This window comes from Typopeltis vanoorti, chromosome 12 (genome assembly GCF_054136105.1).
Source record: "Typopeltis vanoorti isolate ZY-2024b chromosome 12, IOZ_Tvanoo_1.0, whole genome shotgun sequence".
NCBI classification, from domain to species: Eukaryota; Metazoa; Arthropoda; class Arachnida; order Uropygi; family Thelyphonidae; genus Typopeltis; species Typopeltis vanoorti.
The window spans coordinates 74819007-74843386 of NC_143560.1; the positions used below are offsets into that span (position 1 = coordinate 74819007).

The following is a 24380-nucleotide window of genomic DNA, read 5'->3' on the forward strand; positions in this document are numbered from 1 at the left end:
TAAGAAATGTATTTGTTCTTATAGTTACTAAATAACCTCAGTGTTTTATTATGATGATCAGATGGGATTAGGATAATCTTTACTTCCATTAATATATAGAAGAAAAGACATTGAATCTCGCTAGTTAAACTGTTCCCTTTAAAAATGTGTAAAAAGAAATTTGACTTTACTGCGATAGTATGATGAAAACATCACGTGAATGAATCAGCACTATTATCGCCTTGTGCTAGAGCCATGTTGATTGGAAATAAAATACTTAGAATAGTTGCGCTTCTGGTTCACTCTATGGAAGATCTGTGAAAGGTCACAGTGGATGATTCACAAAAGAATTTACCTTAAACGAGGATAGAGAAAACTTTTTTTTGGTTCGCGTTATATTTTCAAACAAGAAATTTACGCAATAATATGATCATCTAGTTTCCATAGCGACAAAAACGAATTATGAAATTTTTGATGCAAAATAGTGACGCATAAAATGCACCATAATATCGTTTGTGCAGTTACCATAGCAACAAAAACAAGACATGAAACTTTTTATTCGAAGTCAAAGCGCCCAAAATTAATTCCACTGTCTTAATTTGTTTTCAATTTACGTCTTTTTTTGTTTTTATTTGCCATCAACACAAACAAATCTTAAAACAAGAAAATAAAAACGAATCCATCTTTTGTTGACTGGTAATTTTCAGTCTATATTTATTGAAGTTATAAATAAATGGCTCTTTATATACAGCTGGAAAAATGCGTGAATAAAATAACAACAGAGAAATATTTCCACTTTTAAAAAAGCTTTTTTTTTTTTTTTTCATTTGGGGACTGACACATTCCGAGCACATCAACGAATATGAAACGTCACGACTCAAATCGCTTTCTTCTTCTTTGTACGAGTTACAAGATGCGGGACATACGAAAGTTGTATAAATATATGACCAAGAAGTAAATGAAATTTTTAAAGGTTTCTCCATCCTTTTGTTGCTCCCATATATCACGTGTCCACAACAAGATTACTTTTACGACACCACTAACACCGACAGTGCACGTATTTCGGTCTTTTTAATCTATCGTCTCTCTCAATGCTTCTGTTGAGCGGTGTTATTTAAAACGGCAGTAGCTTCCTTTATTGAGCGCTAGGTGGCACCATGTGTTGACAGTTATTTTTTCCCCCATTGTTAGAGAAATCCATGGATGAGGACTTTCGGACATCGCCATACCTACGAAGTAAAATAAAGGATATAATTGGATATTTCATATAAAATCGTATGATAGCGTATTATGGTTATTTACTCAACAGAAAGACCTTAATTAGTAATGGAATAAGCAACATAGTAATAATGAACTGTATGATAAGAAGTAAATAACACTGTATATTGATGGACCAATTTTTATAGAACCCAAAAAAAATGGAGTCTCCAGAGAACAGCGTTGCCATCCGCCCGAAACAACCAGCCCTGTCTCCATATGATCTAAAATGCTCCCCTTTATTTGTAGTTTACTTTCAATTCATTGCCTACGATGAACTATCATATTTATCTTATTAGGCAATACACTCATTGGTTAAAATAATACTAACATCCTCGTGCTTAATGGAATCAACTAGTAACATGTGACTAAGGTGTCGTTGGATGCATCAGATATGCTAGTAGCTAGCCGATGAATTTGTTGAATAGCAGCCTGGTTTATATTGGAAATATCGATTAGGCTAAGTGGATATTGAAGTTCCGTTACTCAGCACTCGCTTAACAAGTTGTCAGGGTCGCTTTGTTATCCCATGGCTCTGAGAGGATCTCTCACAAGTTTGGACATTTATTTTAAGTGTCATTCGTGGTTTGTTTCAGCTATTTAAAATTTGTGTCGAATAATTTTCGACTATTGCTGAAATTTGAAATTCTGTTCAATGCTGGTCTTACTCGATTTCTGAAGATGGAAGAAAGGCCTGTTACTCTTTAAGATTATCAAGTTCGAACTCGGAGAGAGCGACCTTCAATACGCTTGGCCCTTCTTCTTCGCTGCCTTCCCAAAGGGCCTTAAGATTGGCCAAGATTGTTCTGTTTCATGACAGATAGCGAAAGCGTTAGAAGCGGGGTATGGTGGGACAATTTCACGTGTGATCATTCATTTCCCCCCCTTTAAGAAAATCGCTCTCACTAACTGGCGACAATGTTAATACCTCGTTAACAACTAACTTGTAAGTGATCACCAATTCCAACACACTAAAGCCTCTAGTTGCGTTGGCCACATGCTGCTTAAGAAATGTATCTCTCAGAAATTCAACAAACTCATTCTCCTTGTTGCCATTCTCCTCCTTCCATCTGATCCATAACAATGATAAATGAGTTATTGGATCCGAAAGACTTTTCGTTATGAACAGTGTGAAGAAAATGCTGATGTCTTAAACACTAAGGTCTGTTTATTCACTTTCCTTCTTGTCATATTTGTCCTTTTGTTCTCTGCACAGGATTAATTTTTCATTAATTCTACATTAATTTATATTATTCTATATTAATTCCATATTAGACTTTATTCTTCCTGTACATGCATCTCACTGAGTACCGCAGTGGAATATTACAATAAACCTATCACGTGATGTAAGTATCCTTTCCTGAAGCATTCCCGCTCTGTTACCACTCTTGACCTCGTGCCATTCACCACTGCAATTGAGCCAATCGTCGTAATTTCTATTAATATTTTTTCTCCTTTCAAAGTCAGATCATCTTCCTTATTGGCATTATACTGCTCCTTTCTGAATTATGAGAGAGAGAGAGAGAGAGAGAAGATTAATCTACAGTACATCAGATTCCCGTGTGCTGTCTAAGGGTCAGCAGTGGAGCTTTGGAACTTTGTTCAAACCACTTCCGACCTCCACACCGGCGGTCTGACACCAGATATTAAAATGACAATATGCACTGCCTTATTTCTCTCGGAAAGGATCCCTCCTCTTATCTTTGGCAATCCTTACGTTTTTCGACACGATCAAATTTCTCTCCTTGAGCTAACCTTTAACCTTTGGCACTAATGCGGTATGTCAGCATAATACTTGATATTCTGGAATTTAGTTTGTCTGTCCACAACTTAGTTATGTTTTTTTTTTCAGTTTTAGTTAATCCTAAAATAAAAAGGAATCATTCTTACCTTTAAAATAGTTCCTCTCCCTTTCAACGCAGGTCGGGTTCAAGTTGCTGCAACGAAGAAAAAAAAATTGGGTTAGTTAACAGAAAACATGTTAGGTTGTTATTAGATATTAAAGCATTTGCTGGTGAGCATGACGGAGTTTTGTGTGACATTTTCTTGACATCGAGATGTTAGCAAAACATTGCAATCTAAATTAAGGAAACGACACTATTTGGAGAAAGAATTTTCCATAAGTTAAAAGTTCACTTATTTAACAATGTGTTAAAATAATGAAAGAAAATAAAAGAAAACAAATATTTTTAATTTTTTTGTCTGCGCCTTTTGATGGTGGCAAATCATCATACAAAGGAAATATAAAAACAGATACAGCTTGTTAACCCTGTACGCACATGCGTGGTGAACATGCTAGGATTCTGATGTAATGTACAACAATATGTGTTCCACGTGTTACTATTTCAGTTCGAACAATGCTAGCGTAATGATTGTTGCAGTGAGGGGGGGGGGGGATAACATCCTTGTCGAACATAATAAATTCATTTGGAATAATATTTGAAATAATAAACCGAAACTTCGCTTTATTTTATTTTTTCATTTATTTGATGTTCAATAATAAATAATGCGAATGCAAAGTATTCATTGCAATTTATTCTGTGCTTTTATAATTAATTGTAATTTTAAAATTTTAAAATATTAAAAATTTTTAAATAAAATTAAAATTTTAAAATATTACAGTACGTAATGTAACGTAACTTTGTATATTGAATACAACGTGAGTCCACATTCCACTCACCCTTTTTTCCTCTGCAACGGACTTTGTTTTCCACACAAACTCGATAATAACCAGCACACAAGCAATCCCCAAACCTGCCAGAAGTAAGACAAACACACCTCCTATTTTAGTCAAATTCAATTCATTAACGGAAATTTGTACTTTTAAGTCTTCTTTAAGACAATTCTCTCTGCTTTTCCTACGCCACCATCTTTCTTTGAGCTCATAAAGGACTCCATTTTCTTGTAGTTTTAGCATTGCACTAGAAAACGGAGTTCTGTACGGAGACCCTAAAAGAGAACATGTCAGTAATTATATCGATAAAAGCGATTAGAACAAATAATCTGAATACGAGTAGAAAAAAAAAAAGAATCACAAAAATAATTTCAATAAATTAAATTTTAGAAAAGTAAGAACATTGCTGAATTGAAATCAACAATGGTTACATTTAAGTCATGTGACTCCAGTATTGTTAGTTATGAATTTAGAACTCCTGAAATTAACTCGAAGAGAAACAATTGAAATGTAAGGCACGCGCTGAGTAGTCTGTTACACAACGTTCTACTGTCATGTGACATTGCTACGTCACAAAGAACACAAACAGATATCGCAACAGTGGTTGATTTTTTTTTTTTTTTTTTTTTGGCGTTTCTGTGCATTGCTCAATGTTAGCAGCCATGCAACAGCCAGTAGGGAACAGAGAGCGTATTTTATCCTTTTGTTACAAGTTTCCTTGGCCAAACTCATTTCGTATTTGCAGATTCTGTTGAAGAAGTGTCGTTAATTGTGTTCTACATCCATTAGCCATCATAATGACTCCAAAAGTTGAGTTTTCCACTGCTGATAAGAACTATTAAATGGAATTTCCACCTAAATTAATTCCAATGACGAATCGTAATTCCCATTTTAGGCCTTTTATCCAGTCTATTCTCGTTATCAAAGCAGATAGTTCGCAGTTAATTGATTTAAACATTAATGAGCATAGTCATTACTGTTTTACTATTTCTTTTTACAGGACATCAACGAGAAGAGAGAGAACTGCGGTGTCGAATAAATAAAAAAAAAGGCTTCGATTTATGTCATTCTTGCGTTATCTTCTTACAACCCTTCCCTTAGTATTCGCAAGAACTTTTTCTTTATTTCACAGTAGCCTTTGACTCGAAACAACTCTTTAAGAATAAAATGATTTTAAGTTTGAGAAAAAAAAAAAAGTAAATCCATTTCTTACCACTAGGTGTCGCTATTCCATAACCTTTAGTGTCAAGAAGTCCGCCAATCTGCATTAAGTCACAGTTTCTTTCTGTAGCGTATTCGATACTGGTGGATTCCATAAAGAAGGCATAATCTCCTTCTCTGACTTTGTCCACCCCTTCGGCAATGGAAGAGACAAACACCCCCGGTTTAGAAGCTTCCATCACGGCCCACATTTTGCGATAAGTCGGGATCTTTGAATCCTGAATAAGAAAAATGCGTTGTTAAGATGAGAAAGAAATAAAATCTAGTAGATTTTAGTTCTCTGTTTTGTTTAAATTTGATGTAATAATTATAATAATTAAAAGCAAAAAGTGGTTTATAAAAGAGATGGGAAGTACGTAATGTTCATCTCTCCACAGTACCTTGAAAAATAACCTCGTAGAACCTGATGCAACACAACCATAGCGAATGGCTGATTGTTTAGCCAAATCATCAGCGCTCTCTATCGGAGATTTCATTCTTTCGGCCGTAAGGAAGGCAGCTAGATTGGCGGTGTACGATGAGACCATGATGAGTGTGAAGAAACCCCAAGCACCGGCCAACACCCGAGTAGACAGGGCCCTTGAACAACACAAAAGTTAACGTCAATAGAAGGTCATGCCAAAGAAGATTGGGATAAAGAATAAAAGACACCGCTTACCTGGGAGAAATATCAGAGCCTTGTTTCATTAGCGATCCGATGGTAAACCACAGACTGTTGAAAAAGGTAAATCTATTCTTCAGCACTTCTGGATTGGGGTTGCATGGATGTGCGCTAAGCCATTCATAAGGGGAGAAACGAGCCAGGACAAATAGGGATAAACTCATTCCAATGTAGGCACTTGCAGTGTACAGCCAGATTTCTGATGAAAACGGGGATAAGAACGAAAACAGTTTGGGCACTTTCTTCGTTGGTCTCTTGAACAGAATGCTAATTCCAAGGTTCATGTAAGGCATGGTGAAGTCCACAACTTCTTCACGTTCGTACGTGACGGTGAGGTCAGCTACGGCAACATCAGTTTCCTGTAAAGAAGTTTGAACTCGTATTAATTAAATGCATAAACGTCTATCTGTTTTGCGTTTACGCTAGACCCATCAATACTCTGCGCACATTGGAACGATTACCCACCCTATTTCGACGGAACAGGGTGGGCGATCGTTATTTCAATGCAACACTAGTATCAAATAGGGAAAGGGGGGGGTTAAAATAAACTTTGGAAGCCTTTCTGCAAATGTAGAACGATAAAGCAACGATCGGCTATTCGGTCGTAATCATCGCCGACTTAATAGCGTCTACAGGGACGCAGATATCAACGTGATCGACGCATGACGGAACAACCACGAAGTTCAATATCTGTTCGCTGGCATTACGAGTATTAACACAATAAAGCCGAGACGCTGAGGAACAGATTGCAGCCATTATTAATATTTACGTCTCCAAACAGATTAATAATACTTTTATAGCTTTTAATTAGGGGATTTAACAATCCCAGAATTCATTTAACTACGAGATTTAATTCGTTTTATCTGGGGAAAGCGAATGCGGTTGGAAACTAATCACTCGAGTATCAGCTTCGTTACCACCCAGAAAAATGATTCATTTGCATACTCAGCAGGTAAAATGATCAGAAAATTATCGTCAACGAATTAAGATTCTTCTGCCTTGTAATAATGAGAACTGCAACTCAAGTCCAACACAATATTAGATATAAATACATAGCCGCTGTTGAATTCATAATCGAAAAATATAAATTAAGCCAAGAGATTTTATATATGGAATTGTATATTCGTATTTAGACTAGAGTTCGGCGCTCATAGCGCGCGCTTGTACATTTGACACTGACCAACCGTCTTGGTGATGGTTGGTTGAGTGAATAGCATCTCCATTTTTTCACCCTAATTGCCTACATGTCGAATTCTAGTCGACCATGAATATTTGTGAATTTCTTTTGTCGATAGATGATGTTTCATCCTAGTGTGATATTCGCCTCATCTCTGGAGTCCAGTTCCCCGATTATCTGACTGCTTGGTTCCCTAAACAGAACCTTTATAGAATCTACTCTATAGCACAAGGAAAACTTACATCATGGAAGCGTGTGGGTGCGTGAATTTTTTCCCGGTCTGGTTGGCCAAATAGTTAAGTGTATTCGCTATCCAGCCAATAAACTAATGGTTTGAATTCAGCATTGAACATGTAAGTCCGACGTACATTAAAAATGCACTCTTCCAAGATGGATTGGATCACCACGAAAGAAGCAGACCCAATCCTTCTGCATTACAGGAAAGCCTTCCGAACATTCTGGGTTCGAACCCCTTCTAAAACACAATAAATATTCGAATATTTTATACAGAGTTTCTGACTGAAGATGGGTTAACTGTAAAAACAAATTTTCGGACGAAAATCACCTAAACGATCCCTAAATCACCAACATCATTGCGAAATGTGGTGGATTATACGGGGGAAGAATTAACCGCCCGATTATCTTAGAGAAAGTGGGGTTGTGAAAGGCAATTTACTTGCCGATGACACCGCATTCTTTAAAAGGCTCTTTCGTAACACGTAAAAAAGTTGGATGATAGGAGAATTAATTAATCACGTTTTACGATCTGCGTTATGAATTATTGATATAATAAGATTATTACACTCGTTAGGGTGATAACATTCAGTAGTACATCCATAAAAATAATTTCTTCCATCGTTGCTAGAGAGAACGACAGCAAAACGGAGGAGAAAATAATGAATACATGGGGAAAATGCAATCATAAGAGAACATGAAGACATTCTCCTTTGACAGGCAGCTTTTTGATGAGGGCAATCACCCATGTTTACTTTTAAAAAAAATGGTTTGGAGAAAAAAAAATAGTTATTGGTAATAATAACGAATCTCATTTAGTGGAGAAGCAACAGATGAGATGATGTCCAGAGAGCATGGCAGATGTTGCGGAATTTGCCACTTCGATTAGATCCGAGGATGCCCGAGAGCTTCCGATTGTGGTTATGGATTGTCATATATTTAACGAATACCTCCATTAGTTCTATGATGGGGGAAAGAGTAGTAATAATACTACGAGTCAGGTAGAGCAGCATGACCAAGAAGATACCCCTGATCGCAACATCAACACCCCCCCTTTTTTTTTTACTTTTGTAGGCCGTTCTCACCTAATGCGATGATACAAGACAAGAAGTGTCATTTTTCCTTGCGTAACTTTGGAATAAAAATGCGAGTCATTGCACTCGGGATTAGCTGCCATTGGTCTACAGTATCATCAAGAATTCAAAGACATCTAGTTGGCAATCTTGTTCAGTCAGTTCCTTTCCAAAATTTCATCCAATTACTTCAAAGTAAAAACAGAAACAGGATATCTCTTTACGAAACCGTAGACCCATTTTTTAGCCTCCCATTTTTTTATTCTCTCGAAGGATGCCTTTCACTGTTTTCTCTGCTAATGCCTTTATTCCATTAACTTCATCTAAGTCGGAGACTCCACTTCGTATCTATAGACGAAAACAGTGGCTGCATTAGCTCTTAAAAAAAGTCTTCCGATTTTCTTTTATTTTTTTGTATTCTTCTTGAAAAGTTTAAAATTTTTGTTAGAGAGAGGTTTCGGGGTAGCCTAAAGGAGTATTACATCGCGTTCGTTTTAGTTCTGTTGCTCCAAAAAGAGTTGGAAGAACTTGCATCAAGAAACGAGAAAAAGTGGAGTTGAAAGCCATTTTATAGAACTAAAAGTTTTACCCATTTTTAAAACTATTTACGAAAATCATAGGCCATTCTACTTGAGTATTAATTATATTATGTTAATGACACTCTGAAGGCGTATTGTGATGCATATTAAACTCTCGCACGAGTGTGTCTGAACATTTTCAAAAATTCGCTGCGCTGAAGCAGGTGATTAGTACAATGACTAACACTGCTAGTTGCTGATAGCATTTAAGCTTCACTCACCCTGTCGATCAGTTCCCTGATCAGTCCGTTCCACTCTCCAAGTTCGTTCTTGCTTCCATAGGAGCTGTCGCGCACCAGACGAATCTCGTATCGGAACCCAAACACTTTGGAAATCTCATAAATCAGATCGACGCAGAATCCTTCGTATTTGTCGTTGCCTGTGAGTTTATCCGCCGAAGCTTTTAGCATCGAATAAGGAGGATTCTAGAAGATAATAAAAGGTCATCTCAGATAACTTTCAGAAGACGTGATGCCATTGATTCAATTATCGACAAGGATTTGTTTTTAATCTTTCTTTCTCGTGGTGTTTGAACTTGAAACAAAAAAAGAGGGGGGAAAAAAAAGAAAAAAAGAACTGAAATTTTGGTGCGAAAGAAATCAAGTAAAGTGTCCGCGATTCATCAAGGTCAAAGGTCACGAGAAAGCGAAAATAGTATTGATTGTTATGTGTAAAACTCACTATTATATTCAATTAACGAACTGCCATTAACATGTAGAAAGTAAAACACTGTTGTTGTTGTTGTTGTTATTATTATTATTGAGTTTGTTCTTACCAACAAGGTTGTCACTCTGAGGGTTCGATTTTTCATCGACTCAATTACTTCGTGGTAGACTGTGGTGTAGTTTCTGATGAACGAAACTCCAGTGTCTTTGGTCCAAACACCTACCTGGACAAAATAAAAAAAGAATGCATTTTTTAAAAATTTCTTTAAAAGTGGATAAACAAACTCCAATTTGGTTTATCGTTAGCTTGATAAAATAAGTTTTGTCATTTTTGAGATTTGAGTGTTTCTGTTTGTAATAAAAATATCAAATATGGCAACCATAGAAATACTGTAGTACGCTGACTATGGAACTTAGCAGCACTACCTTACTAATAAGTTAAGAAAGTAATAACATCACGAAACTTACTGCACAGTTTTTCTAGGTTCCTTTTTTGTGTTTATGGTTTTGTATATTACTCTATCCAGAAAACAAAATGGAACTTTGGATGGCTTTATCGACTTACTGTTAAGTATCGTGTGAAAATGATATCTCTCTGTCCTTTTGGCTGGTTTACCTGTTGCACAAAAATACAATCCTGATTTTCCATGCGGGAAAAATAGAAACTACCACCTTCGTATGAGACCGGCTAATTCACCTTCAGTTGAAAAGTCCACTCTGATAAAGGTTCTTCGCTTCCTAGACCGAACGAACGGCCAAAAAAGACATCAATGCTGAATGAGTTGGCGTCAGGGCTTGCACTGACATCTTTCCAATTTAAAAAAAATAATAATAAATAAATAAATAAAATAGTATTACCCAAAACAATAATATTACAGTATCTTAGCTAGCAAAGTTTTCCTTCCTAACTTGATGTCTTCAACTTGTCATAATAATAATATCGTAATGTAAGAAACAAGAAAATAGTAGCAAGTTTAAGTATGAGAAGAATAAGAAGAGCTAGCCACGCGGTTAAAGTGACAGAAGGCATTATCACGCTATCTGTCTCTTTATGGCTATTGTTAATATCAGTGAACAATAATTACCTTGATAAATCCTTCTTTCTTTAGTTCAATCACGTCCAACTTGAAATCCGTCCGATGCCCCCAAGGATCAATTTTAACATTACCAGTCATTCCTCCAATGTGAATCTACACAACGAAACAAAAATATGTCGTCCACCATAAGGCACTAGAATATATTTTCTTAAAATAGCAAGCTTTTGGATAGATATCATCCATTTAATCAAATACTCAATAAGTACCTTTCTGTGTAACACAGAGCATTTTGAACTATCGTTATAAACAATTAAACTTACAACTGTCAGATGATGACGTCATTGTTCGGGAAACAATTGTTAAGATTGACTGATGTCAACAATTAGGTTTGTTACATTATTATAACAATATGCTTACCGTTTTTAAGTAATTGACTAACGAAATGCCTGCGGATGAAGGCTTGGGATTTCTGCACGATGTTTTCGCTGGTTTTGTTTGCGTGTCCATCATATTATGCAGCGCATGAGCCACTAAATGAAGAGCATCACGTAGTAAGGCTATCTGCGTCTGTAATTAAAAGCAGATGATGAGTCGGGAGTCAAATGAGACTTGCATATATGATAATTTCTTCCTCTAATTATCACTTACCTTCATCACCGCATATTTATGACTAGCTCTTCTATAATGAGGGGATGTTTCCTCTACCAAATCGGCACTGCGGTAATGGGTTGGATCCACAATTCTCAGTCCGGAAATATTCGTTCTTCCGTGTTGAAAATAACCAAGATTGACGGTGTGCAGATCCTGACAAAATAGAACAATCTTAAGTGATGGAAAGGTTATCTTAATGTATCGTGAACGATACGAAGGATCACGTGACAAAAAAATTCAACTTAGTTTCCTACTCACCAGGCTAAGGATGATGTAGTTATGATATTCAGTTAACATCCCTACGTCTTGAGCCTGAAGCGAGAAACAAGCGAATCTTATAAGATATTCCCAGCTCACCTTTTAGATGTGCGTGAAATACAATAAAGAAAGAACGAAAAAAAAAAAAATTCTTAGGAATACCAACTGATTCTTACATCTTTCAGGACGCTGTGTAGTTTATCTATTCCAATATCCATGACGATATTAGTTTCTCCTTTTCCGCCAATATCTTTGAGCACGTGCTTGTACGTCTGACCTGCGGTCAATTGTCGGAGAGTTACTTTGACTTTTTCGTTCACCGAACTTTTCAGAAGACTTTGATGGCGCAATAAACCTGTGAAAATAAATCGATAAAACGTCAGTTAAGCATGGGTTCGATACACCATCAATTGAGGGTTTTCTTTCTTTCTTTTTTTTTAGTTTGCCAAACTTACTTTCGTTATTTTCATAAATTAAGGTGAACGATTTCCAGTTGAGTGCTGTCACTAAGTCGAGGTAGGCCTTACTGAGCGTGCTCTGATGGGGATATGTGTTGACCGAGTAGTTGGGAGTGGAGGATGGCCACATGTCGAAACTGGTCTGGATGTGAGGTACGTGGAGGGATTCGCTAGCGGAGCGGATGACTGCTGCTGTGGACGGGGACTGTGGACCAAGGATTGCTACCACACCCTCTTCCAGCAAAGAACAAACTGCACAAAAAATATTAATAATTATTACAAGAAAACAAATGACCTCATTGAGACTACTACAGATAACTAATACATTCCATACTGGATTGCAAAAATTTCCCTAATCTTACCTAAGTACACTTCTTGGTGTACTTAGGAAGGGAACCTCATCAAGATGAGGTGCCCCCGCCCAGCTGAATAATTTTAAAATTAATAATAGTTTGAAAAAAAAAATGAGAGTCCGGCTTTAAGGTAATAATGTACATCTGGTGAAAAACACGTGCTTCTCATTCATTGTTGGTGCTAAGCAACAATATAAGGCGCTACATTGTTGCTGAAATATATTGATATATGGTAAACAATCAGTAACTAATCCAATATGAACAACATACGAAGATAAATTTGCCAATTGCTTTTAATTTGACATACAGTAAGCAAAATATATGGCGATATAATACAAGGTGTAACATCTTATAAGAGCTTGCGTTTCTTCTGTTTTAGCAGGTCGTAAATCATTTACGAAACATTCTTTAAACTCCCATTTGTCATGTTAAAATTACCTGACACAATGATATCATTCGCTCGCTATTGAACGAAGAGGCGAGGGAATTAAGATAGTTGTTTGCTATTTATTTTCATTACTCCTATAACCAAAGTGCATCTCTCTCTCTCTCTCTCTCTTTCTCTCTCTGCATAGCTATCTGCAGTAGGAGTAGGTACGTAGTGAGCTCATCCAATCTAAGATATCAACTTCCTAATTAAGAGTCACGCGCGTTTCGCAGACTCTTATTTACACCTTATTACTTCATTCGAGTAGAAATGAAATTTTAATGCTATTTATATTCGAACGTATTCCCTAGATGAAAAGAATAATTTCAAGCAATGCAAGATTCGCTGTTAATTGGTACAACCCTTCGTTGGGGGCATGATGGATGCGCGTTGGACCATTCAACGGCCACACGTAAATGAATTTAAAATGTTTTCCTTTTTATCCAGCGTTACATTTCGAGGAAAATATAATTTTATTCTTTCTTTCCCATCACATTTTATGGTTATCTTTTTATTATGTGAGGGGATGTTTACAAGTAGCCTCACAATTTAAACTCAGACGAAATAATTGATTTTATCCTTTTTTTAAAAGGCATTTTTGTTGTGTGTTGAAATCAGCAGCTACGTTTGTGCAACAATGCTAACAAAGCCAAAGATTTGTTAATATTGTTAGCCAATAAACAAAGCCACTTAACACTTTGCTATAGCTAGCATTGTTAACGAGAGTCAATTTCAGTAACCATGCCAACAGGTTTAACAATATCAGTCAACACATGATTACAAACAATACTCTACTGACACTTCATTCGTGCAACATCATTGGGTTTTTACTATCACGAAAGACTATCAATTGCGCATGTTCTTCTGCTGGTTTGAATAAAGCGAAACAAATGGACAGGAAAGGAACCAAAAAATGTGGTTTACCTCCTCTTTAAGTTGAAAGACATATGGCCATCAAATACACGTATCTGGGGGTAGGTATGTCTTATTTATTTTTTTTTTTTTACAAGAGCGTCTCGTTGATGGTTGGAGATGGTCCATGTTAATTTGTAGAAGCGTTTGATTTGGATGACCTTATATGGTATGACCACAACACTTCCTATCTTCCCAAAATGTCTGATTAAAGTTTTGACTACAGAATAACCCCTCCCATTTTCAATTTATTATTCCACTGCATACAAAGAAAAATAACCGTAAGAAGCAGTTCGTTTAAATTAAAATTTAAAACAGGGAGAAGTACATACGAATCCCTTAGTCTATTAGCAATGCATACAGAAATCAGGCATCTTGTGCAAAGAACAAACGCGACCAACAACTTGTCAATACAAATGCAAATTCAAAAGACTTATTTGTAGAAAATTAAGGAGATTTCATTCAGAGATAACCAGCACTTCTTTGTATTTTATATATTTTTTTCTTTGCTATTTAACGTAAACAAAGCTAGGATATCCTCGCTTTAATTAAACTCGGAAAGAAAGTTGAGAAACAAATATCACGTGCCAAAAAAAAAAAAGTCCGAAGTGTAAATCTTGTTAGAAGTGTTCAGTGAATGACAAAGGAATGGGATGGAGAGAGTGTACAAGCGTTGATTTTGGAGCTTTTTTTTTTTTCATCTTTCAGAATTAATACCTTTTTGTGGTTACAGAAGAAAAAAACAAGAAACTTTTGACAATTTTCTTTTAATCTTCAGGATTGAAGGAGTGTTTGGGGGAACCAATTTAATTATATCACAAAGCCCACATAATTCCAAATAACACGATGTATATTCAACAGCGAACACGCACACGCACTCGATGGCATTGGCCGGAACTGTCACAGAGACAGGAACAAATTAAAGTTGTCGTGGGATCAAAATGATTTCACGCCGGACTTAGTTCAGATGACAACTTTCTTTCACAAAAATTCTCGACCGATGACAAAACTAAACTTCTGTCGCATCAGCCTAATTCCCTCACTGAAGGGTGGACGAAAAGTAATTGAAAAAAACGGCAAATCTGTGTCGCCTTTGATTATTGTGCGTTTCGGCAAGGGATTTTTTTTTGTTTTCAATTACGTTCCTAAAACTGTATTGATTTCACAGGTCAGTTATCTAGAACGATAGGGGGCTGGCAACTTGAGTGATCGCATTCCCCCCCTCAAAAATGTACCTAATTTATTTTTTTAAAAAATAGAGTCAAAATGATTTTTTTTATTTCACAAACTTTGGAATAGCCGCATAAGAGATCCAAAACTGCAATTTAGTTTTCAAAGATAAACTTCCCCAATCTTATCTATTCGACTTTATTCAATAATTCATAAATTAACCCTATTTGTTTATTAAATGTCATAAAATGAACCATAGGTGGCGTACTTCAAGTTCCTATTTCATTATTTAAAATAACTAACAATAATTCATCCAAAGTCCATTGTTGCATTTTTTTTTTTTTTTTTTTTTTTTACAAATCAAGTCTGCTCATTCTTGACCAATTGTGGTCAAATAAGAACGAACATTTTGATCTGTCTGTTAACCAAAACTAAATTTATCATATTTAAAATAATAATAATAATAATAATAATTAACAAATAGAGTATAAAAACGGATTTTCTTTTTATGAAAAGTCAGCATTTCTTTTTGTGTTTTGCAAAACAATCCATCCCTAACCACACGTCGTTTCCCCGAAGATTACGAACTCCGGTTGTTCCAAACACTCCACAGATTCCATCTTTTCTCCTTCATCTGTCATACACACGCACCTACGGACGGTCGATGATGTGTTTGCACGTTTTGCAAACTTTTCTTGCATGAGCTTCGTATAAAAAAAGCAGTCTGCCTTACAGTTGATGCGAAGGTGGGAAGTATTACGTCATCCCACCGGATACGCATGCGCAGTTTGTAGAACTCTTGAAATTACCTTTTTTTCACCTACGAGGAATCAATGGTTGGATTATACAAGTATTATCCGATGCCTTTATTAACAGAGCAACGTTTACCCTCCTTTTGCCGTACTAATCCGAGATCACCTCGTAGCCGATGAGGTCACACACACACACACACACTTTCCTACGTCGTACGCATTTACCTGACTTACAGCAAAAGTCTTTCCGTCAATTTCATTAACCCCGTCATTGCATCGGCTATCAGAGTAATGCTGTTTACGAACGTTCACCACACCTACAACGAACGCTGTGTCAACCGAAGGATCAAACGGTGGCGACGTCTTTTCTAACGGCCATCTCGGCACGCACATAAAGGAAGACCGCCAAACTTGCAATCGCATATTTGTAGCCGTGGAACGATCTTCCGTCACTAACACTGCCCGGCATTCGACCGCAGGCGATCCCCGAAACCGTCGTAAAAAGGCGACGTTCGAAGGCAAATAGAACGGAAACGGACACGGTGCTTTCCGAACAATGCCGTACTTTAGTCGGAGCAAACGGAGGGGGCGGAAACAGCTGCTAAAAACAGCTTGAATTTCATCCTTTGCCTTCGTGTCTTAGCACGACGTAAGCCTTGCGAAACGTCGGTTTCGAGTCCGTATTGCGAGAATGGATAGCGAAGCTTGCAGTGCTCCCGGACATGCGCTAAATCTCACTTTAGGACTTCTAAATCGGAGAGTTTATGATTTAATCCTCTTAGAAGGATTAAATGACGCCGATAATTTCTTCAAGTTGTCTTGGAATGTTTCCGTTCGTCCAAGAAATCTGCACCTTCGTTCTTTAGCTGAATAAAAATGCAAATTAAGGTGATCCGATCGATATTTTTCGAATTTCTTGGTAACCTTCTCTACTTTGTATAATTTTTAGCGACAAAAAAAAAAAGTTCAGAGAGTTCTCCCCCACGTGCAGTTTCGTAATAGTTCTGTATTTATTGTTGGACACAGAAAGCAAAATTATTATTCTTATTACGTGACACCTCTAGGGAGTCCAAAGACTCATCGAGGAAAGGCACCTACTCTACAGCTCTTTGTCTCCACCACTCAATCCACCTACTAGACCAATGCCATCTACCTCCCACCACCAGTATTTTTTCACAGACAATCACAAACATTCATTATTAGATATACGAAGAGCCAAAGGCTTCAATTCGGCGACATATGACTTGTTTAAGTTAAGGGATATTACATCCCATATCGTTTCTTAACCGAATAGTTCGCTAACCACTTGGCCAAACAGGTTGGCAGAGTGGTTAGCGAACAACAATGTTATTTTGTTCCACTCTCGAGAGAATGAAGAGTATAATTTCATTAAAACGTAATTCAAAAACAGTAGCCAATCGACGTGCTGAAATACTACCTATTTTTTCTTTTTTTCTTTTTCCTCCATTTTAAAAGAAAGATTGTGGTAGAAACTAGGATTGGATTGGAGCATTTGCGAGTAACATCGACCTTCTTACCGCTTTTATTTACGGATTTTATTTGTCTATTTCGTTATTGAATTAGTACGTTATGAAAGCACTGTGTTGCATCCATCTTAGCTAACGACAAACAGGCAATGTGATACAAGTAACTGCTTTTTAACGCGGACATTAGAAAGTATTGTGCTGGTCCTGCCCTCTGGTGGTACTTTTCAATGCTATTCAGAATTATTTCCGTAGGTGTGTAATATTCGATGTAAAAGATTCGATTGATAAACTGCACACACACACACACACACACACACACACACACACACACACACACACACACACACACGGTTCATATGAGTAAAATCAGTAGTCAGTTGTTGAATCTGGTTTCTTCACTAGTGCCTCCGTAACACGTGCAAAATATCTTTCCTTCGATCAGAAAATACCGTAGTTCAAATTCCGTCTAGGACACGAGGAACTTTTTAGATGAATTAACCGGTCTCGTACGGAGGTTATAGGATTCTTCCTCCTGGAAAGTCTGGTTTTTCATCCCGCGAAACGGACCAACTAGTCTGACAACAGCCTTAGTTCCTTCAGCTGTAATTTATCCTATAACTCCAAGATAAACGGGATTTATTTTCCCATGATCACTACTGCATCCTTTTCCATCCTCACCAGAATAGACTTACTAATGAACAGAGTTCCCATAGCGCTGATCCTGTTCGAAGTATTCCGGCAAAGTACCACGCCACCGATCTTCCTGAAGAAGCTGTTCAATCCAGTTAGCGCTACTTCGTTCTCTTCACGTTAGGATTTTTATAATTTCCTTAATTTGGTGCCTTGAAAGATAAGTGACCATATCAGCGTTGACAACATCCATAAGAGTTCCCGACATCAGGGGTACAAACCGCTTATTTTAGGTGGACACCGATAACTCACTTCGCCCAACGGATAAGTTCTTTACCAGCTCTTCGAGATCACAGTCTGTCTCTCCAATCGATGTAGAGATTTCTAAAAATGTGCGGCAGCCAACATCTCGCGCAAGTGCTTACAGCGCTTCTTATTACCGGAATCTCCATAAAAGAATCCAACGTATAAGAAACCTGCTATTATTCTGTGCACGATCTGAACTCAAAACCCAGTTAATTAGAGGATTAACAATTGGGATATTTCCAAGTTACAGGAATTATAGCATTTTGTTAGAATAAATTCTGATTTTTAGAGAAAGCGGGTTCCGGTATTGAAAAATGTTCTAGATTTAGATCCAACTACTAGTAGTTGTTAATCATTTATTGGATGCATTTTAATGACAATATGTATTAAAAACATCTTTAATGATGCTTAATTATTATCTGAAATTTTTCCATTATGTGCCCGGATGTTTCATCATTGATCTTCCGTCTGCATTTTTTTCATCACAGAACAATATGAAATCCGTAACTTAAATATACACACCAAAGGATGTATATTCTTGCTTCGATTCTTCGGCGAATACCCTTGTTGTCGGAGTTAGTGTTGTAAAACAATTCTTCGCTGTTAATCAGAGTTGGTGCATATAAATTATTTTGTGTAAACAACCGCTTTTTCTCGTGTTTTTTATTTATTTTCATTTTGCTGGGTAAAAAAAAAAACCTTTTTAAGTCTTTTACACTTAAATTTAAGCTTCTGCGATAAATAAACATAATCATGGTATTATGTCTTAAGTGTAAAAGACTGGTAAGGATTTTTTTTTTTTTACACAGAAAAAAAAAAAATTAAAAAATTAAAAAATTAAAAGATTTAATCTTATAAAAGAGTAAAAGATGTCAAAACAGGAATTATCAGCCAAGAAATTTATTTAGATTTTCCCTATTTTCATCGCCAGCATAACTGAGGCTGTAAATTTTAGTTCGACTACTGGCTAATCTGATTGATGCTCATCAATCACTGTTCTCCATTGAAATAAGTTTCTTCTTGAAACGTGCAACAAACTGTAATGATCATTGTTGCAATATTGTTGAGTTATTCTATGATTCTGAGCAGTGTGATAGAATCTTCAGTAAGAGGATAGATCCTCAGCAGGAGGCCGATTTATTCTCAGCAGAATCTCGCTCAGCAATAGGAACCTTTGTGTTCCTCAATTAATGTGTTTCCAATTAATAAATAATTCTCTGTACGAAAATTAGTAACACTATGCGAACAATGATGAAACCCAATTGACATTTTAATTAAAAATTGTTTCTCTTCATAAATGACATTTTAATGCAAATACATTGAAAAATAAACGTCCCATACCAATACAAAAAAAAAAAAAAAAAAAAAAAAAAACGTTTATTGATTACTCAAATAAAAACATCTATCTTTGTCTATTTATCTTTCTTTATTTCTCAAGCAATCTATCTTACATACCTGATTTCATTGCATGGAAAACATCTTGGGGATTGACCTGGCGCACGCTAGGCACGAGACGGATACGAGGCAAAAGACTACCATCGCTGTTGATGCGATCAATGGTGGAACGCATCTCCTCCTCCACTTCGTGGCGATTATTTTCCACGAGGGCGCCTGCAAAGGAACACAACGAACGCAGATTAAAGAGAAGAGAGCGTTAAGAGGGCCTCTTAACGAAACAACAACCCCTTGTTATGAATTTCTAATTCATAACAAGGGGTTGTTATGATATATATACATATATATATATATATATATCATAAAAAAAATTTTTTTAATATATATAAAAATAAAAAAAAAATAAAATAAAAAATTTAAAAAAAAAAAAAAAAAAAAAAAAATATATATATATATATATATATATATATATATATATATATATATATATATATATATGCAGCAATTTGGCACGCACATCTTCAAAGAAAAGTGTGATTGGATCTGTTTTTGTCCTTTGCGTTTCAGAAATGCGCAATTTGGAAATCTTTTGAGACTGCCAACGTTTTCTTTACAGAGACGGCAAGAAAAAGAAATATACTTCGCGTCGTTCTCATCTGTTTTAATTTCCATAAGTGATATTTGATTTTCTTCTTTCTATCTTCTCGAAGATGTTCCTTAAAACGAATGGCGTCTACTTGGGGGTTCTGTTCGGATTGTAACCCAAAACATTTGAATTTATACATACAAATGTATGTCTGAAAAGTAATAAATGTCGAATAAATATTATTTTCAAATGTTTTACTTGTACATTGGCGGAATGCTAAATCATCTGGAATAAGAATGGAATGAACAATATTTCCCATTGTTGCAACAATCAAGTGCATTAAGGGAAAAGTTTGGCAAAATGCCAAAAGACTCAAGCAGAAAGCAGACGTGATTTGAGTTGGCTTCTTTTTTTTTTTTTTTTGTAGAAGCGCAAAATTTGATTATCTGTTAATTCTGATAATGTTGCTTTTTACCGTGTTGTAAAAATGCGATATATAAATTGAGGAGGGAACAAAAAAGATATTTGGATTGCTGTGTTTAATTCGTATATGTATAGAGAGGAAATACACACATGCCTGATAAATGTTTCTAACATCACAGAAGGGATGCGAACCCGGGTTTTCTTAACCTAAGGTCTGGCCTATACTAACTGAACTCCGGAGGCACGCTATTCGTATTACTGGGATTTTACTAAAAAAAAACTAATATATCACTTTGAGTGCAAATATAACAGGAAATTATAAGAAAAGTAAACTTATCCAGTCGAATTAGTTAGTATTAAAATGCAATGCATGGGCTTTGAAGATGCAATTTTAGAATCATTGGTGGAACGAATTTTAATTTAAAAAAAAAAAAAAAACTCTTTATTGATATCCAGATGCTCAGAAGTTGGATTGCAATGTATATCTACCCCAAAGTGTTCCTGATGAGATTTTTACAGGGTAGTTCACCATTGTTTTCCCCAATCCCCCCAATTTTATCCGGGCTTGGGGCCGGCATTGGGCTGAGACGTATTCATGACTGTATCCATGTGTGTGTTCACGGGTCTGGTTTGCTTGTTCATGGGGGGGGGGGACGAAAAACCCGAGTTTCCGGGTGAAAAATAACCCTACTTTTGTATGAGACCGGCTAACTCACCTTTAGTCGAAAGAGACCAGATAAAGGTTCCTCACGTGACTGGCGGGAATCGAACCCGGGTCTTTCCGATCAAAGAGCTTCGTCTATATTGACTGAGCTACAGAGGCTCGCTGGTTCCTGGGGTAAAATATTTTCTTAGTTTGCCATCATGGACGTAGTTTGCGCTATCTATTTGCTCCGAACAGCGCCATCTACAGGAATTTTTTTTTAAAAAAAGCCACGTAATTTTGGAGTTCCATTCGGAAGATCTATTATAGTTTATTTTTAGTAGTTAAAATATTAAAACATATATGAATTATTCCTAAGCCTTCTTCTTTAATACCTTCTCCACAAGAAAAATCTCAGCACGTGTATCAACTCACCGACAAATAACAAAGCTTTTTTTTTCCCTCGTAAAGTATTGTTTTAGAGAAATTGCCTTGTTTTTCACAAGGGATATACCTCTCAAAAATATTATGCTTTTATACTCAAAGAATGAAAGAAGAAGAAATATAAATTAAAGTTATTTCTTTCCATTCTCTCTGCTACCATCTAACTTCCAAGCAAAGCAAAAGGATTAAGTGAAGCTGACAAGGGATCAAGTTCGTTGATCTCCGTGTGTGGTTTGACGTCATCACGCTGGTTGCTCGGCACCATCGATTTTGAAAATAAATATTTTTTGCCACTTTGCAGAGTCCCCGAGTTGAAAGTAATTGCGTCCCTTTCCATGTGCATATTAGAGGGTAATTATAATTTATCTGCAATTTCCTATCACACTCGGTGCCAATTTAATCTTGTGCGCCAGTGCCTCCTAGCGGGAAAAAAACGATTATAAAAAATGACAACACACGCACTAATATTTAATAAGATTACTAACTCCAGTGTGCTTCATAAATTTTTCTACGGACAGTCCATAATTATGCACTGCCTTAGCAGAAGTTTGGAGCTAACGGAGTCGTTTGCTGGTTTGGACACTTGAGAAGACACCTGAAGATTATATGGAGGGATTAAGTCGAAATAATAGTTTGATAATCATTTTCAAGTATTTTTTTCTTATAATTAATACTTATTGATAACTTTAGTAGCGTAGTCGGCAGCACAGATGACGTTTTATCGGAGTTTTGAAAGTATAAAAGTCTTAAATGACAAAAAATAAATAAATAAAAGAAAATATAATACAAATGAGGTGGAACGAAAAATCACAGACTATAATTGACCATAATTGACTATAATATAACTGAACTGATTTAAGTGGAGTCCATTATATTAGGATTTCACTTGATTCGGCTGATATGCTTCGGTCACGGATCCCTAATATCTACGTGAATGTGTTATAACAGCGTACACCCACTGGCAATCGTTCGTCATTCACATTCGCTCAACTCCCCCACGTAGATAGAAAATCCACGCTGGAATAAGCCTTTAATACACCGTTCGCTTCACGATGTACATCACTAACGGCACATCCCCCAATCACCGCACTGTATGTCTCCCGGCCATTAAAATTTCCTCACATATTCTAAGTCAAGAACATTTCGCTTTAAAGTGCACGACAACGTCTATCCAACACCGCGTGCTTCAAACACACACGAGAAAATTTCGAGAATGCTTCTATTGGATTATTAGCCTTTAAGACTTGTGATTAAAACGGAAAACAATAATGAGGTTTGGTAACATGAAAGATCAATCAGGTCATGTGACAGATCTCCTTTATTAGTCTATGAAAGCAACGACCTGTTTGTGCTCTGTTTTCGTCAAGAGGCTGCAAATGAGGGATGAATTGGGGAGATCTGTTAAATGCATAAATAAACACACATTGCGATCGAAACTTTTTAGTAGTGTGACGATATTTTTGAAGGATAACTTGGTGTGTGTGTGTGTGCGTGTGTTGACGACTGAGATGGTACGTAAGTCGGAACATTCCCTTCTTAAACATCAGCAAAACATTGATATAAGGTGGAAGGAATTTACTTCAGGCAAAAGATGCCAATGAAAATAACGTGCTTCCATTGAAATAAGCTCAAGTTCCAGTTAGAGAATCAACAAGGTTTACGGGTTGCTGGATCTTCTTCACACACACGCAGGTATATCTTCGAACTGTTGACGTTCACAGGCTCTCTTCCCCCCCCCCCCCCAGGCTATCTCTCTCTCACGTTCTTCGCGTATTATTAGGGTTGTAATAGCTCGCAGAAATCAAGCGCGTTTTACTTAGAAACGTTTCGATTGCTTCCGTGTAGCCTCGAGACACCAAACTGTTCATCTGCAGAGCGGACTTGCACTTATTCGGAGTAATGGAATGGAAAGTAAAGCTATGTATGCATATTTTTACGTGAATGCATTTTGATCAGCTAAAAAATTTAATTGATGAAATCATCGACCACAACGAATGCGTTTTTCTGCTTATTCATGACAAGTGAAGAAGGGTCGCCAAGTCGGTGTTCTTCTCATGAAGAGTGAACTTTTCCAAGTTCGACAGTGGAATTTGTTTGTAATATTCTCTCTCTCATTCTCTCTCTTTCTCTCTTTCTTTTATTGATTAGTTCTGACATGCAAGTGAAGTGATTCTTCTAAGATGACAAGATGTCGTATCCGCTTAGCACTGTGCATTATCAAAATACTATCTGATTAACAATACTAATTGTAATAATAAACATTTTCAGTAAGAATGGGACAGAAATAGAATTATTCTCGTAACGTTGGAAACGGAAGAATCCCTGAAGGTCAACGCGATATTTCCTATTACCGGTAAAATTTAGAATTCTCAATCAAAAGAAAAACGTTACGAGCACTTTACATGTTCTATTCATAGACGAATAATTTCTAGGGAAAAAAAAAAAAAAAACTACTCATCATTCAATCAGATCATTAAGTTAAAGGCAACACCGTTCATTGGAGAAGTTTATCTTTTACGTAAATCAAAAAGAGAAAAAAAAACGTTCGAGTTTAGCGAACCTAAAACAACATCGTCATCACAAATTCCATCCCTTTAATCAAATCTACTTAAGATAATTCCTTACATCCTATTGAATATTTTAGTATAAGCACAAACTACTTCTTCCTCCTCACTTGTTTTTTAAAAAGAAAGAAAATCACCTCGTCACGTACTAATTTTTAGAGCAGAAACATCCCTTGAGTCCTTTCTCCACGAATGAAAAGAGCCCTTGGATTATAAACGACTGAGAATCTCATTAGAGTGATGACTATTTAATAGAATTAATCACCTAAATCCACCAAACAGACTTTGAAAAGTTTGCTACAATTTCTTTTTTTTTCTCTTAACAGAAAGCCAATCAAACTGTAGGCTACAAAAAAACGTTTTTT

The 24380-nt window shown here is 36.4% G+C and overlaps 1 protein-coding gene across 1 annotated transcript in view; it reads right to left on the reverse strand.

Moving 5' to 3' along the window:
• Positions 1-883: 883 nt before the first annotated feature.
• Positions 884-24380, reverse strand: part of LOC150100893 (glutamate receptor ionotropic, kainate 2-like) — a 46584-nt gene continuing 23087 nt past the window's right edge. The window contains exons 2-16 of the mRNA XM_090401927.1: positions 19416-19571; positions 11921-12175; positions 11642-11820; positions 11466-11519; positions 11205-11360; positions 10974-11123; positions 10605-10709; positions 9630-9743; positions 9076-9279; positions 5790-6151; positions 5512-5710; positions 5124-5349; positions 3917-4185; positions 3127-3173; positions 884-1208 (exon numbers count right to left, since the gene is read on the reverse strand). Coding sequence (XP_090258053.1) covers positions 3150-3173; positions 3917-4185; positions 5124-5349; positions 5512-5710; positions 5790-6151; positions 9076-9279; positions 9630-9743; positions 10605-10709; positions 10974-11123; positions 11205-11360; positions 11466-11519; positions 11642-11820; positions 11921-12175; positions 19416-19530 — 2412 coding nt within the window. The 5' untranslated portion in view covers positions 19531-19571 and the 3' untranslated portion in view covers positions 884-1208; positions 3127-3149. The remainder of the gene's footprint in view (positions 1209-3126; positions 3174-3916; positions 4186-5123; positions 5350-5511; positions 5711-5789; positions 6152-9075; positions 9280-9629; positions 9744-10604; positions 10710-10973; positions 11124-11204; positions 11361-11465; positions 11520-11641; positions 11821-11920; positions 12176-19415; positions 19572-24380) is intronic.